At 46.2% G+C, this 16,613-nt stretch overlaps 1 protein-coding gene across 1 annotated transcript; it reads left to right on the forward strand.

Annotated features, from left to right (window-relative positions):
* The first annotated feature begins 5,840 nt into the window (after positions 1–5,840).
* AGMAT (agmatinase (putative)) lies at positions 5,841–14,180 on the forward strand. The gene is made up of 7 exons (XM_081201580.1): positions 5,841–6,347; positions 9,173–9,375; positions 10,075–10,123; positions 10,418–10,613; positions 12,364–12,543; positions 13,259–13,343; positions 13,685–14,180. The coding sequence occupies exons 1-7, from the start codon at positions 5,872–5,874 to the stop codon at positions 13,756–13,758; spliced, it is 1,263 nt and encodes a 420-aa protein (XP_081057706.1). The 5' UTR covers positions 5,841–5,871; the 3' UTR covers positions 13,759–14,180.
* Positions 14,181–16,613: the final 2,433 nt, after the last annotated feature.

Below are 16,613 nucleotides of genomic sequence, written 5' to 3' on the forward strand. Positions count from 1 at the left end.
CATTTCCCAGTATTCCGCTATTAACATTACAGCTGATGTCACATCAAGAAACACTTTTATTTTCATTTGGGATGTTAGAATGCCAAAACAGATTACTTCAGGTTACTTATTAATTGTGTGTCTTAGCATTTATTTATTTTTGGTTCCTCATAGCTCATTTTGTGTGTTTGTGTTTTACTTTGGGGACATGTTCATCACATGTTGAAAGTCAGTCTCATGAAGTTCTTTTATTGGATAGCACATGGTGAATTTTAAGTTTTCCCCATTGTTTTCCCATTTTTTTTCCAGTCCAGTAGTAATATGTGTGGTTTTGATAATATCTTTGTACTATTTAATAATAGTTATTTTCTGAATCTGATGTCTTTGTGTCAAGTCTGTTTTCATCTAACTGGTAATCTAATTTTTTGCTTTCTTTTGTATTTTTTAACCTTTGTATTTTTTTTCAGTCTAGTAGTAATCTGCGTGGTTTTGATAATATATTTAATAATAGGTCTTTTCTGAATCTGATGTTTTTGTGTCAAGTTTGTTTTCATCTAACTGGTAATCTAATTTTTTGCTTTCCTTTTATTTTTTAACCTTTCTTGTATTTTTACAGTTCTCTTTCTCTACATGTGGAGTAATTTTTTATTTGATAATATGAAAAGAACAACAACAACAAAAATTAAGTGGAGGAAGCAAACAAACTTAGCAGATAATAACAGTAATTATGTGGAAATGTGATAATAATATTGAAATAAATAAAATGCTTAATGTGCTAAGATTTTTTATTATTTGCAGCTTCCCATGGAAACTGGAGGACATCCTTCTTGTCTAACTGTGTTTTTAAGTCTCCCCAAAACCCTGCCCCCTTACAGGATATCACTTCTACAGATGTGCAATGATGAAAAGCAGCAACAACCCCTCAACTCACAAGACCTGCAACACCAGAGTTTTCAAAGTGCCCACAGTTATCTCTTTCAAAGGCTATAGACTGAAGGGGGGGAGTGGACCTGACAAAGGGGGGAGGAGTTGAATTGCAAGGACATTTTTTCACTTGAACCTTAAGACTGTGCTCCAGGATTCAAAAGATACATACGTAAAAGATCACAATTGTGTCAAGATATGTAACAGATATTTAATTATTATTTTTTTGTATTATGTGTTATTATGTAAGAATGTTGAAATGTGTCTGACAGTGTGATTTCCACAAAGGGGGGCAATTTATTGTGTGTAACTGTTTTTATATTTAATGTCTTATTGCTTACACACCAATGGAGAATTCTCATGCATTTTATACTTTCTAATAGCTCACACTATTGTGTAGTCCAATGTTTAGATCAATTTATAACCACATTGTTCCACCTGGCACTCTGCCAACTTTCCCTATCCATTTTAAAATGTGCTAAAACTTGCTTTACCAAGGAGAAGCTTCTAAGAAACATGAAGGTGGATATGCTTTAGTTTAGCAGGAATGATTTCTTATAGACTTAAATTGACTTATTTGGACAACTGCCCTTGTTAAGAATGGTTTTCTATTAACAGATTGGTTTGAAGAGTTGAGAACCATGGGGCAAGATAAATTCAAATTGGACTCAGTTTGAATTGGGCAAGTGTATCCAGGCTGCAATTAGCTTTTTGGTCCTTTAAGTGCAAGTGAGCAACTTCTCATGAGCCCAAGACCACAGCCTATAATAAAATCCCATAGCTAAAGGCCAAGGCGAAGACCTCTCCCTCACGAGATGCCCAAAACCTGTGCCAGCTATGGTGAATGCCAGGCGACATGGTTAAATGAAAGCCCTGAGGGGATTCAACAGACAGGATGTGTTGCTGTAGCACTATGTCAGTGTGAGACCACAGAAGAGCTACCTTGACACCTGAGAACACAAAAATGGCGGGGGGGAAGCAAACTGCACTTTTCAGTCATTAGTGGACCTTCCCTTCCTGCTAGGTGTAAAGCATAGAACACTATTGAGTAAATGGTCTCTCCCAAAGTGTTAGAATGCCACAAGTAATTTAGTAGCAAAACGCAACATGTGTTATTTTTATATGATATATTCATACAAAGACATCCATTTACAACATACAATGTTATTATTTGTGGGGCAAAAATTTTTAAGAAAAATTCTAGCCCCAAAGGGGGGAAATTGTGATAGGAATTTTATGGTTTTAGATATATAGTAATGTTCATAACTGCACATACATAGATCAGTACAGGAAGGCAAACCTGGAACCATTTTGATTCCTAAACTGACCAAATCCTGTCTCTGCAAGGTTAAAAATGGAAAAGCCTCCCCATTGTCTCTTCCTTTAATCTGTGTTTGAATAAGGTGTGAGCCTGTGACCTGGCCCAGGAAATAAGTATTTTAGCATTACAAAAGAATGGCCAGGCTCCCCAGAAAATCCAATCAAGTAACCTGCTAGACAGGAGATAAACAAGGAGAAGAGAAAAACAACATTTAAATTTCTGTGATGTAGGTGGGATGTACCTGAGGGGTGGTCTTAGGTTACACCCCTTCTGTGATGTAGGCATAATGTTTCTGGGGGTGGTCCTGATCTAGAGAAGGGGAATTTCAAAAATCTTTATAAGGCCTTGCAGGCCATTGTTCTGGGTCCTCTTCCTCTCCTGCGTGTGAGGGGGGTACCCTGTTGCAACAGATCAATAAAGATCAAGCTTACTAGCTGCTTTGCTTCTCAATATTCTCTGGTTGGCCTCTGTTATTTTCTCCTACCAATAGGGAACCTATGTAAGGACTCTATATGGGCTCTTGGATACCCCATAAGGGAAAAGGGCATATTTTTATTTACAACAGAGGGAAGCAGCCCACTCCCAGCATCAAGGAATTCTTACCCATCTTTGGATTCTTTTGTATGTGACCCATCCAAAGATCTGTTCCCCTGACAGAAAAAGTGATACATCACTTCTGGAGTTGGAGTTCCTTCCTACAGAAATGAAGAACGCAGGATTGGGAGCAGGGCAATAGAGAGTGGGGTAAAGGAAAAAGTGCCCCCCTTCTGTCCTGTGAGCCTAGCAGGGGCCTTAGGAGGGGATGGCTCCTCTACCAGTTCCATGCACCCCAGCTGAAACAAAACCTCTATAGAATTGCTCTGTTGATCTTTCTTACTTAGTTCTTCTAGACTTCCCCAGGCAAAATGCATGTTAATTGTTCAATTGTTAATTAATCCGTGAATGAGCACAACAAGGAAAGTAAGGAAACTATTCTAGAGCCAAAAAGATAAATACGTTTAATCTAAACAGGGCACCAATAAAATCTTGCAAGGGTCCTTAAACAAAGAGACACAGTTACTTGAACTGTAATGAGCACAAAGCAAACTCATTTAGATAAGACACCTGCTGGAAAGAACAGCTGTATATTTTGTGAATGCAGAGCTGAAGGGAAGCACATACTGGTCCCTGCCTAAGAGCCACTGGTGGCATGGATTTTGGGTTTGAGTATATATGTTGGTGTATATTATAGTCTATTGTAAATCAACTTGGGTTAGAAAGGCAGGATGTAATCTTCTAAATGATGGCTCACCTTTGCCCGCCGCCGCCCCCAAGGATGTTGGAAGCTGCAACATTTGGCCAGTGATTCTCTTCCGAGAATTGGGAGCTGCAGTCCAGCAACAGCTGGGGGCTGAGAGATGCCTAATCCTTGTTATAGATAAGTGGGGGTGGAGAGTGTGTGAAGGACAAGAATGTGATAGGGAAGCAAAGTGAAAGGAGGACTTTGAATCAGGAGGAGAAAGCACCTTCCATTTGGACTGGAGTACTTCCATATATTTTGTTGCTAATTGGGGTAGGAGCAGTGAAGGGTCATTTGCATTTAAGACATCCAAATATTCCAAGTTTGATTCTTTTCTTTAAATTAAAAAAGAGAAGCATCACACCACTTTGATGATCCAGCTGGCAACAAAAAATTCTGTCCTTGCTTTGCCATCCCAATCACTTGCCTATCAAGGATTCCACATGTTTGCCTGCATGGAATTCCTGATCATTCATAGCGACCAGGCCAAGCAGTTTAATATTTTTCAATACTAGAAAGGAAGTTAATGGAATCCCAGACCACTCCATGCAGTTGATTTCTAGAAACCAACTATCACAGTGATCTGTCACATATACTTTTGGAGACTATTTTAAGACTTAAAAATGGCGGTGGGGGGTGTTGGTTCACATGACATCTGCAACTATAAAACAATTCCCATGCATTTTGCAAACCCCAGCTGGAGGGTGCAAGAGTCCCTGGATTATTCCCTCTTTATATGAACAACAAGAGGAGAGGTGAAAGGGCTGGGGTGGGGGAGAGAAGTATCTACCTAAGCTTTGGCATCACAGTAGGCTAACTGAGCCACCTCTCATTTGGCAGAATGAATAAACGTTGATGTTCTACGAAATCACTTTGGGGTGTTAATAGTTAGCCTGTGTTGAGCATTCTTAATTACTTTAGTTAGACTTGGTAGCTGTTGAAGTGTTTGTTGCTAGTTGGGAGAGTGAATTAGGTTACCTATTGGTGAAATAAAGTGTGTGTTACTTAAACACTAAAAGAGTATTTGGACATTCTGTTTTTTGTTCTGCACCAGGGATCGAATACCATTGTGGCACTAAGGGAGGGCAGATTCCAGGGAGTCTGTGACAGGCATCCCCATTCTGAACAGCCATACTGAAGGAGTGAGGGTCTCAAAAAGTTTGGATGGATTCTTTCAGATACTAATTGCACACCTGTGTACATTCCACAACAAAGCTGCACATCATATATTTTAATCCTTTGTAGCAAAACTCAGCCTTCCAAGAATCTCAGCTTTTGTTTTAAAACAAGTCCTAAAGGCCATTTCTCACTTAGACATGCAGACATTCCTTTGTCTACATGATTAAAAGGTGCAAGAGAGCACCCCTTCTCTCTCTCTTTCCCTACTGAACGATTTGTTAAGGTTTTAAGGGTCAAAACCCAGAACTGCCTGGCAGCAGAATGCTTAAAAGGGCAGGAGCAGGAGATTTTGGGTTCTGTGCCAATGTCTTCCACCTCCCATCATTCCCATCACCTGCTATCTGACCCTTTTGCATGTTGTCCGCTGCCAGTTCGAAGCGTGAATCCCTCTTAGAGCCAGTGTGGTGTAGTGGTTAAGAGCAGTAGTCTCGTAATCTGGGGAACCGGGTTCGCGTCTCTGCTCCTCCACCTGCAGCTGCTGGGTGACCTTGGGCCAGTCACACTTCTCTGAAGTCTCTCAGCCCCACTCACCTCACAGAGTGTTTGTTGTGGGGGAGGAAGGGAAAGGAGAATGTTAGCCGCTTTGAGACTCCCTAGGGTAGTGATAAAGCGGGATATCAAATCCAAACTCTTCTTCTTCTCCTTCTTCTTCTTAACAAGGGACGGTTCAGCATCAAGTCAGGGTTGGAAAGCTGCAGGCAGGATGGGGGCCAATGGGTGTGATTGCCCTATGTGGACCACTTTGTTTGCCTCCCTTAAAAATAGGTATAAAGGGCTTTCTGATCTATGGCCTAACAGCTTCTCTCTAAAGAACAAGGGATTGTTTTTTTGGAGCAGGAGAGAATTGGCTAGAAAGAAATAAAAGATCAGTAGAAGCTGGCATAACCTCACCCTCCTCTTTAAAATGGTGGTTGTGTTGCTGAACTTAAACAGCTCTTAAGCAACTAAGGCTTTCTGGTAGAAATAAGTCACCAACTCTAAAACACACATACTGGGCATGGTAAAAATCACTGTCTCTCCTCTCCACCCTGGAAAAAAAAATCTTGAAATCCCAGCTGGAAATGAGACAGTGCCACCTAGTGAGAAAAAAGTCTCACTGACTGCAGAGGCTTCTCAGGCTTCTGTTTCTCATTTGTGCCCTTTGAACCCGTCAAGGGAGGAGGCAGAGAGGCAGGCCCACTGGCTGTGCATGTTACGGGGGGAGTGTCTCTCCTGGAAATCTTTAAAGCTACCAGCTGTATCCTGTCTTGAGGGCTTCAGCATGGAGATCTTCTGTTCCTTGGGGCGCAAAGCCCTGTTGCAGGGGAAGGCATGTCAAACCAGACTTGCCGTTGGCAAGCAGGTGTCCTGCAGAACATTCCCGACAAGCACATGTCGCGCTCAGCAGCTCAGCAGCAACAGCAGGGCTAACCCAGGCCGGCCTGGCTCCCTGCCCAGAACTCCCTGCGGTTCCTTCTTTGAAAGTTTCTACACCGGGAGTTTTCTCCCTCGTCGCCTTCTCTCCGATGCCCGCTACAATGTGCCGCCCAGTGCGGAGTTCGTGGCCAGACCCGTGGGGGTCTGCTCCATGTTCAAGCTGCCCATCCGAAATTCAGCAGAGGGTCTGGACGTGGCTTTCGTGGGGGTCCCTCTTGACACGGGGACCTCCAACCGTCCTGGGGCCAGGTGAGTGGGTTTGCTTTGGGAAGGGAAGGGATTGAATGCTGCATCACAAACCTAGGCTCTGGTGGCAGCGGTGCTGTCAGGGTAGGACTTTGTGGGGCAGTCACCCAGGGTTCCCCCTAATCTGCAGAATGAGCAAAACTATCACACATTTTGACGCATTTGCATGACCATTGAAAGGGGCGAGGTTTCATAAGACCCATTAAAAACCAGAAATTACCTAACTGCGTCAACAATCAAAGTTCAAAGTCCAGGCCTGGCTGAGAGTCTTAGCAGTGAAATGAAACCACCCTGGGGCTGTTTCTCCAAAATTCTCCTTGGAGTTTGAACAACCTGGTCTCCGTGCTTTGGAAACAAAAGTGATGTGATGCATTGGGAAATCTACTGTTATGTGTGGGTTTTTCTGAAAACAGGAAGACATTTGCACAGAGGCTACACATACAGCAGTGTGTGTTAGGTGCCCAGTGATGGGCCTCAAAAGTGAAATCGGGACTCAACTGTTAAAAGAGTTTGCCCCAAAGGTATTTTGAGCAGACCAAACCCCACCCTTCAATAGCAAATTCTGATCCTCAAGCCTATTTGAAACTTATGCTTGAAATGGAATCAAACTGGCTTTCTTCTAATTTTCTTAGTGTTTTCCTAATGTAAAATCAGAATTACAACAAATCAACAACAAAACGAAGTTATAAAACATAACATAGGAGCAGTACAGAGGTTGTATTTTCCAAATAAATACGGAGCAGATAGTGTAGAAAAATAAAAGCAGCAAAACACATTGTGAAAGCCGAATTATCCAGTTTGGTGGGGGAAGAGAATTTTGTTTATATAGATTGGACACATAAATAAAATCTCACCAAACAGCGCAGAAATGTTCTGGTTATTCCTTACACTTAGAAATGTGTAATTTGTGAGCTATTATCTCTGCAGTTGCCAGAGTCAGTCCACATGCTTTTGTCCTACAATTAATCCTGTAGTGTCTTCCATTTCTGGGCCAAGTTAAGTTCCCACTGCAAGCAGGAAGAAGTTCCTTAGTTTGGAAAATCCTTCAAGTTGCTTAGTTTGGAAAATCCTGTTTGACATCCTGCAAGTTCAAAGGGGCAAGTTGCATGAATTGGCTCTCAACGGCAAGGACCATCTCCTGAAGTGGAGGCCCATGACAAGACAGGAGAAACCCAGCAAGCAGGATGCGTCCTTGGCGGACCTTCTGCCAGCCTCAGACCACGGGGAAGTCATATGTTCAACATTTCTCTGCAGCTGTGACAAATGAAGAACATTTTACACAGAGAAACAAAGGTTCTTTGACCTGCATAGCTCAGGTGGTTAGCGTGTGGTGCTGAAAATGCCAAGGTTGCAGGTTCGAACCCCTCATATTCTTGTATTGCAGGGGGTTGGACTTGGATGATCCTTAGCGTCCCTTCCAACTCTACAATTCTATTATTCTATATAATAGTGTGTTCCAGCATAGCTAAATTTCCCTTCAGCAAAAGGGGTTATCTATGATTCTATATAACATATCCAAGTCTCCTGGGTATGATCTGAAATGTTTCCAGGCCACCTTGGGGTCCCTCTGACAATCACAGGTCATTTCAGCCCAGGGGAGAGATCCATCCCCTCAGCCTTTCCAACTGGACATGTGCTTTTAGATCAGTTTCCCAGCTGGTGTCTTGAATCCCTTTCAGCTGCCTTGGGATACCTCCACCTGCCCAGGCCTCCTCAGAGATCTCATCCTGCAGCAGCAATTTGCTGCGTTTCCCTCGGTGTGTGCCAAGAAAAGTGAGCTGGGAAAGTTCTCTTCCTCCCATTGTTGGCCTTGTTGTCCATGTCCATCTTTGGGATGTTCAAATGCTTGTGTCATTTGATCAGGAAATAAGGCAGAACAGCCAGAATCATTTCTCAGACATTCACAGAACTCATCCAGGCTCCAAGCTGAGTGTGGAGTGGGGCCATTGGCAGTGCTAGGCCTCACCTGAAAGCCTAAAAGGGGCCCCTCAGTGTGGCTTTTTCACGGGGGCACCATCACCTTGTCTTGTGAAGGAAATGACCCAGAAGCCCAGTTCCAGGGCATCAAGGCTGCGAGCTTATCAGGGGCTTTAGGCAAGGATGAGAGACCTGTTTCCCAGGCCTATCTGGTCTTCAGGACCCTCCCTGGCCACACACCTCACAAGCCTTGCTTTGCACCCTCCTTGAGTGTTTGGGCCCAGCTGAGATGTGTCCTTTCCCTCTGAGAAAACCCTCTGCCTTACCTGGGTGGGTGTGGGTATTGTTACCAGAGTGTGGGTATTGTTACCAGAGAACTGGCCATTGTGTATACCATCCCCCCGCCCCTCTAATTCTAAGCCACATGCTCAAATTTCTGTTGTAGACCGCCTCTTTCTGTGACATGTGTATGACATTTTTTCAGTGGTCTTTGGTTAAGGCACCAGGCAATTCCTAAAGTCTTTGCAAGTTCTTGTACACCCTTGTTTCTAGGTCCTCACCTCCTATGAAGCAGGGTAGGGGGACAGAATAATAAAGATCTGCCTTGCTTTCATGGGATCCTGCCTCAACTCACTCATCTCTGATCGATTAAAAACTTGGGGGACTCTGGGTCCCTTAAAAGGGGAGTTAGGCTGTTAAAGGCAACCCCCTATTTTCTGGCACAGTGTGTGTGCAAAAACTAGGCTAGGTAAAAAGCACATTCATTGCCCCGCCTACATTTGTCTCTGGCCCCTCCCACCAGCAGTATGCAGCCCTCAGAAGGAATGCTAGGAAGTAATGCAGCTCTCAGGGAGAGCCCTACAGGGAGGCTGAGCACTACAAAACACAGATGTTGCTTTTTTCCACCTCAGGTTTGGTCCTCGCCACATCCGGGCCGAGTCGTCATTGGTGAGATTCTTCAATCCAAGCACCGGGGCAGATCCGTACCATTCTCTTGTAGCAGCCGACATTGGCGATGTGAATGTCAACTTGTATAACCTGAAGGATAGCTGCCGGCAAATCCGAGAGGCCTTTCAAAAGATAGTGGCACAGGGCTGTGTACCCCTCACGCTGGGTAAGGATGTTGCCAAGCAGCCTGGGGCTGCGATAGCGCTGATCGCAAAGTGGCAGCTAAATTGGGGATGCTGTGGTGCCCCTGGGCAATCTCCTGGTCAGTAGTATTTCAGAAATCTAATCTCCATGTGTTGATGTGGCAAGGAGTCCCAAAGATCCCAAAGCCAAAAAAGAGATCAGAAACCCCCAAAAGTAGCACCTGCCACCTGAACCAGCTGTCTCATTCTGCCTAAAGAACTAGATCGTATCCTGGCGACACCAAGGACAGAGCTTCCCAAACACATGCAATCTTAATATATGTACCGGCTAGGTACCCCTGACCATTAGGTCCAGTCGTGGCCGACTTTGGGGTTGTGGCGCTCATCTCGCTTTATTGGCCGAGGGAGCTGGCATACAGTTTCCGGGTCACGTGGCCAGCATGACTAAGCCGCTTCTGGGAGAACCAGAGCAGCACACGGAAACACCGTTTACCTTCCCACCAGAGTGGTACCTATTTATCTACTTGCACTTTGACGTGCTTTCTAACTGCTAGGTTGGCAGGAGCAGGGACTGAGCAACGGGAGCTCACCCTGTTGCCAGGATTCGAACCGCTGACCTTCTGATCAGCAAGTCCTAGTAGTTAAAGTAACATTAGAGAATGTATAGAAAGAAGGGGGAGGGGGCTCAATCTCACTATCAACCATATTATCTGTCCTTGCAGGTGGAGACCACACGATCACATATCCCATCTTGCAAGCCGTGGCAGAAAAGTGAGTCTAAAGTGAGAAACGGCACCAACAGTGTCAGGCAGCTTCTGCCAACCCTGTGGGCAGAGGGTAGGGAGGGGCATAGGGTGTGCGTGTACAAACTAGCCTCCTATACAAAAGGTGTGATTTGCATCCGCTGTTCCGCCCGCCTTTGTCTCTGGCCCTGCCCATCACCAGCATGCAGCCCCCGGCAGATGGGCATGTGGTCCTAAGGGTAGAAAAAAAGCTTTCCCGCCTTCCCTGTAGTGGTCAAGTCATGCCATCTTGTTCCCTTAGCATCTCTCCTTCCTTCTGCAGGCACGGCCCTGTGGGGCTGGTACATGTAGACGCCCACACGGACACCGGAGACAAAGCGTTGGGGGAGAAGATCTACCACGGGACGCCGTTCCGGCGCTGTGTGGACGAGGGACTCCTGGACTGCAAACGGGTCGTTCAGATTGGAATCAGGGGCTCCTCCTACACTCAGGACCCTTACAAGTATTGCCGAGACCAGGTAAGATGGCAGGAGCCAGCCAGCAGTAGATCACAGTGAACAAGTTGGGAATTAGCTCTTTATTAGCAAAACAGGATCTGCACAGGCCTCATCTCACACAGCAGCTCATCTCCAGTAGGTCTTGCCCCCATGAAGCAGTTGCCAAGACTAAAGGTCCCTGCCTCCCCCCCAGCAGTTTATGTCTCCTCCTCTCCAGGGTTTTCCTCAAGCAATTAGAGACTGTGCCTGCATGCTCTCCTCTGCCCTTTTCATGCCTCTTCTGGTCCTGGGAGACCAGCAAGGAGGGGAGGTTGCTGTGGCCAGTGAGAGAGAGATGCCTGTGGCTCTACACAAGCCTGACCCATCTCTGCCTCTTGGCCTCTCCTGCTTCGGTTTCTGCCTCTTATTCTGGACTTCGCTCTGCCACAGATCTCCCTGCTCACTGAGTCCTGTTACCTCTTCAACTTCCAACACCTTCTCTTTCCTGTCATCTTCCTCTTTTCCCTCTGACCACCTTCCCGTGTCCCATCACCAATCCCCGGGCTCTGAGCCGCCTCCTCTTAGTGGTCCCCCAGCTGGTTCCTCCCACCGTTCCTCTTCGTCTAACCAATCCATGACATCAGACCATGTCAAACTTCTAATATTATGCCCGCCCAATACAGTCATACCTTGGGTTGAAGTAGCTTTGGGTTAAGCATTTTCGGGTTCTGCTCCACGGCGACCTGGAAGTAACGGAGCGTGTTACTTCCGGGTTTTGCCGCTTGCACATGCGCAGATGCTCAAAATGATGTCATGCACATGCACGGAAGCAGCAAATCGTGACCCGTGCATGTGCAGATGTGGGTTGCATTCGCTTCAGGATGCGAACGGGGTCTGGAAGGGATCCCATTCGCATCCAGAGGTAACACTGTACTACTCATGCCTAGCGTTACTCATTCGTTATTACGCACCTAAAAATAAATCACGAATATATAGTGCTTATTTATAACCCACCTTTCCTCCAAAGAGCTTCAAGTGCTCACAGGCTTTCAGCTCCCCATTTGGACTCACAACAACCTTGCAAGGTAGGTAAAGCTGAGAAAGAGTGACCGGCTCAAGGTCACCCAGTGAGCTTCATGGAGGTCACCCAGTGAGCTTCATGGCTGAGTAGTGGTTTGAACCCTTGTCTCCCAAGTCTTAATCCAACACACTAACCCTTAACACACACTGGTTCTCTGTGTGAAATACAGTAAAAAAGAAAACCAGGCCTGCATACTCTGTGCCTGCTGAAATATTTAAATTGCAGGCTACCCATATTCTGTACCCAGGAAGCCAGATTCTGCAACTTGGATAAATTGTGGGAGAACATGCACATTTTCTATCCTGCCTCCCGGATATCACTAGTCGCTAGACAATACAACCCCACCTTCAGGCATGGAGAGTCTCACTTGGATTCTCCCTTTCCGCTTTCTAAAGTTCACCAGGCATTGCTCACACACTTTTAAGCCTATCTCGATAAGGACTAGAAACTTGATCATTCTAGGATTTTAAGGAAGCTGGTTTCTTCTGTATCAGTTCTCTGCATCTACACAGCCTTGTTTGCAGTCTTGAAAGGACAAGAAAATAAGGAGAGGCACCTTCCTCTGTTCCTTTTCATGGGAGAACACTTGTCAGGTGTCAGCTGTGGGGCCAGAGAGCAAATTTACACCTGCACAGCTGCAAAGTTAGATACCTTATCGGTATGATGACCCTGGGGTTCTCCATTCCAAAGCTTTTGCCGGTGTTTTAACAGGGTTTCCGGGTGGTGCTAGCAGAAGACTGTTGGATGAAGTCGCTAGTCCCTTTGATGGCAGAGGTGAGGAAGCAGATGGGAGACAAGCCCGTTTATATCAGCTTTGACATCGATGGAATAGACCCTGCCTACGCCCCTGGCACTGGGACACCCGAGATTGCCGGCCTGACTCCTTCGCAGGTAAAATAAGTGTGCAGAAACGCAAGCAGTACAGGTCTAAGCAAGACGTTTGCTGCGTTGCTTTGGCTTCTAGGGGGTCGAGCTTTGTCTGAAACAAAAGTGGGGAACTTGTGGCCCTCCAGATGTTGCTGGGCTGAAAATTCCCATCATCCCTGATCCTTGGCTGTGCTGCTTGGAGCTGAGTCCAGCGACATAGTACGGCCTTAGTAACTGCAGACTTTGCTTTACCTTCTTCTGACTCGGAGGTTACCAGTTGCATCAGTCTGTTCAGTTGCAGGCATTTGTGCCCATTTTTCAATCTGGTTGGATCCCAGATACGCAAAGACCTCCTTCTGTAGAAGGGGTGAGGAATCTTTTCCAGCAAAAGGGCCTCCTGGATAATCTTTTAGAGGCCATGTGCTGATGGCAGACGACACCAGAGTCAGAAGGGGATGGAGCAAACAACAAATATAAATCTTACCTTTGTAGGCAAGGAAAAGGCATTATCAAGGGTTAGCAGCATAGGCTAAACATTCCTGGAGTGTGCAAAACAGGGGTAGAGGGGTGTGGCATAGACTGAAGAGACTCCCGAGGGCTGGAGAGAAGAGTCTGAAGGGCCGCATTCAGCTCCTGGGCCAGACTACAAAATGCGTTTTCCCTCCACTCATTTAAGTCACTTAATTCTAGAGCCTCTCCCTGCCCTTGACCCACTTGCCTTCTCTTGATTTTCAAACAGGCTCTGGAGATTATTCGCGGCTGCCAAGGCCTGAATATCGTTGGGGGCGACCTTGTTGAAGTGGCGCCGATATATGATGCTTCCGGTAAGTGGTGTATCTTGGCATCTGCCACTTTAGCGACAACCTGAATGGGGATACTTGATCCCCCCCAAAAATGTAAGGATCCTGCTTGGGTCCTCTTGACAAGAGCAATGTCTAAGCTCTGTGAAGACCCTCTCGCAGCACATCCAAGAAAGTAAGACACTACAAGCCCCATTTTATGGACTGGAGAACTAAGGTTTAAGTGGGGGAAACACCACAGCAGCTCCCTTCTCTGGCTACTCTGAAGCATAGTCAGTCAGCCGATTGCTCTCTCCATAGCAGCCAAGGGTTGGGAGAGGCAGCAAGTTCCTTAATTTGGCTTTCCGCTCCTTTTGCTTACACAGGTAACACAGCACTCCTGGGAGCAAATCTGCTCTTTGAAATGCTGTGCGCCCTCCCACAAGTCAAGAGGACATAAACCGTTCCAGGGAAGCTTCCGATTCACACTACAGGTGCTCGTAATGCACAAGGACCTCCCTGCAGACCTGCAAAGAATCAGAACGTTGCATTTTTAACTTTGCTGGATCTGTGCAACTCTCTGCCTGCTACCAGCACCCTTTCCTGACACCCACAGCAATAACCAGGACAGCTGAAAATGTGCAGGGTTGACACAATGGGAGATGGCTAACCAGCAAACGCAAGTTCTGGGAATCTTTGGTTTTGTGGGGAAATTAAGTTGCTAGTCCTCATTGCTGCTGGAAGAAAAACCAAAAAATGAAGCACAGGACACAGCCACCCAATACCTAAGAGCACCTGGCAATGTCAGCCAAGTCCCAGCCTTTCACCAAGAGCATAGTAGTTTGCATAAAAGGCACATGCAAATAAATGAATGTATAAAGAGTGCCGGATGAGAACATATCCCTGGGAGCCTCAGAGCCAAGATGGGATAGTCAATGGGGTGTCCTCTGTATGTTTCTAAACTGCAGCTCCCAACATCCCTGATGGGAGTCCAACCACATCGCAAGGTCACCATGCTTCTCCTGCTCTGCTACATCAAAACAGAGGTCCATGTAATCCATAGTCCTCTCTCCTTTGGCAGCCATCCAGACACCTTCAGTGAGTCCACGAGCAGGGCGTGAAGGCAACAGCCTCCTCTGTTCTTTGTCCCAAAGTTAACTGGTATTCGCAGGTATACTGCCTTTGAACTTGGAGGCTCTATTTATACCTCTCCATCGTAATCTCCTGTTAAAGCCATCTGAGCGGCCACATCTTGTGTCTGTGAGTTCCACAAATTCAGTTCTACATTGTGTGAAGGGCAGGGGAGGGGGGCAGGGGAGGGTAGAGAGAAAGGGAAGAGAGAAAACCCCAGGAAGGTCTCCCACAAAAGGCACCGAACTCAATCCAATGCCATGGAAATTTAACAGTGTGAGAGTTGGCTCCAAATTGCACTGTGCCGCCACCATTAATTTATCATCAAGAGTCACTTGGAAGCACCAAACCGTATTCTGAACACACATTAAAATAGTTTTATTTCAGTTGCAGATTCTGTAAGAGTCTTAAAGCAAAACCAAAATAAAATTAGGGCCTGTTCACAAATACAAAAAAAGAAGAAGACAATTTGCCCAATAAATTATTTATTCCCCACCCACCCAACCCAAGAGTATCAAAAGTGCAAAATGTTCAGCTTTCTTTTCAAACCAATCCCTCCACCTGGGCTGGATTATTCGTATCAGTTTCTGACAAACATTCTACAGAACACAGAAGACAAAATGGCCGTCACAGGGAGGCTGGGGTGGGGGGAACCAAACACATTGAACGTCAAAGGAAAAGTCGACAACGCACAGGAGGATCGGACAATATGCTATCACTTCCCTGCTAAAGGCATTAAGCTTCAGGTTCTAGGAAGTTTGAATAAGAAAGGCTTTGTATGGTTGTGTCTGTGCATCATGGGGAGTCCTCAACCACGGTTTACAGTGCACGAGCAAATCACACCCTTCCCACTTATGCCTTGGAGGAAACAAACTGCGACCCTTGATTTAGCGTTGGATCGTGGCTTGCTTGGCTCCATCAAACCACAAGAAGCAGGGCAAGAACAGATCTCGGCTGCGAATTGTGGTCTGCCTTCCCCTGCTGCGAATTGGGAGGGGCAAAACGGGCGCAATTTTGCTCGTGTGCCGTCAAGACACGGTTTGTGGCTCACCGTCACGTTTGAGAACCAACAAGCAGGCAGTGGAAGCATTCTTCTCCCAAAAGCTCCGAGAGAAGGTTGTCAATTCTATAGCAATTTCTGTTAACGGGATTAATGGATTAAATTTAGTTAGCAGAAGGTACCTGGGTCTTTTGGCAAAGGAGAGGCCTGGGCTTAGCGTTACAGGTGGTGAAGTTCTCTGCGTGGTCCTCAGAGCCGATGACAATCGCACGCAGACGCTAAATTCAGCATCAACAAAAGAGAGGGGAGCCTTGCATGAATTTGGCACCCATGCAATTGCACTGAGTTGAGGATTGCTCCCTTCATACAAGAGCCAAGCTGCGTGGGAGAGGAAGGAGTGATATACCCAGTCATGTTTTAAAACTGGGCTACGAGAGCTACCGTTGACCACTGATTCACCAGCGGTAGTTGCTGGGACACTTGTTGTCCAAGGCCGACTGCAGAACGATAGATAGCAGGAAAAAGCTAGGGCGTCCTCCCCACCCCAGCTTCTAAACCCCACAGCATCCTGAACTCCCACTGAGGATGCAGAGCTCATTTTGAGGGCTCCACCCTCTCCTTTTCCCCTGGACCTTCTTCTACCTAGAAAGCTCCACCGACTGCATGCGAAGGTGTTCCTGTGAAACCCGAGAACGGGCAAAGCTTTCCCTGTCATTGGAACCTGGCAGTATATTAATTCTTATCCCAGTGCTATTTGTTACAAAGAACACATCATTAAAACAGTGCTGATTTCTTTGCCAGCACACCCTACGTATTTCTTAAATCGCTCGCTGAGGCACACAAGTTCATTTGCCCTCAAAGGGACAAGGCAGCTTCCGATTATCTGCTCGGCGGCAGCTGCTTAATCCTCTTCTCTCTCATTCGTTTCCGGACATTCCCGGAGGGGATCCTTACGGAGGAGCTGACAGTTCAAAATGTCCCCCAGAAGCTCCGCTTAAAGGCACCTTGCACCAAAACCCCTGACGGTTGTCAGTAGGATCTCTCTGACCTACTTCCGTGGAAACCCGACGCTCTTGCAGAGGCCGTCCTGAAGCACTTTACCAAAATGGGCAGCAAGGGTATTCGACAGATGGGTGACTGCGGTACAGGAACTACATCACCCTCCTCTATTACAGGCTTTTCGC

Source organism: Podarcis bocagei (genome assembly GCF_964188305.1).
Source record: "Podarcis bocagei genome assembly, chromosome: 7".
NCBI classification, from domain to species: domain Eukaryota; kingdom Metazoa; phylum Chordata; class Lepidosauria; order Squamata; family Lacertidae; genus Podarcis; species Podarcis bocagei.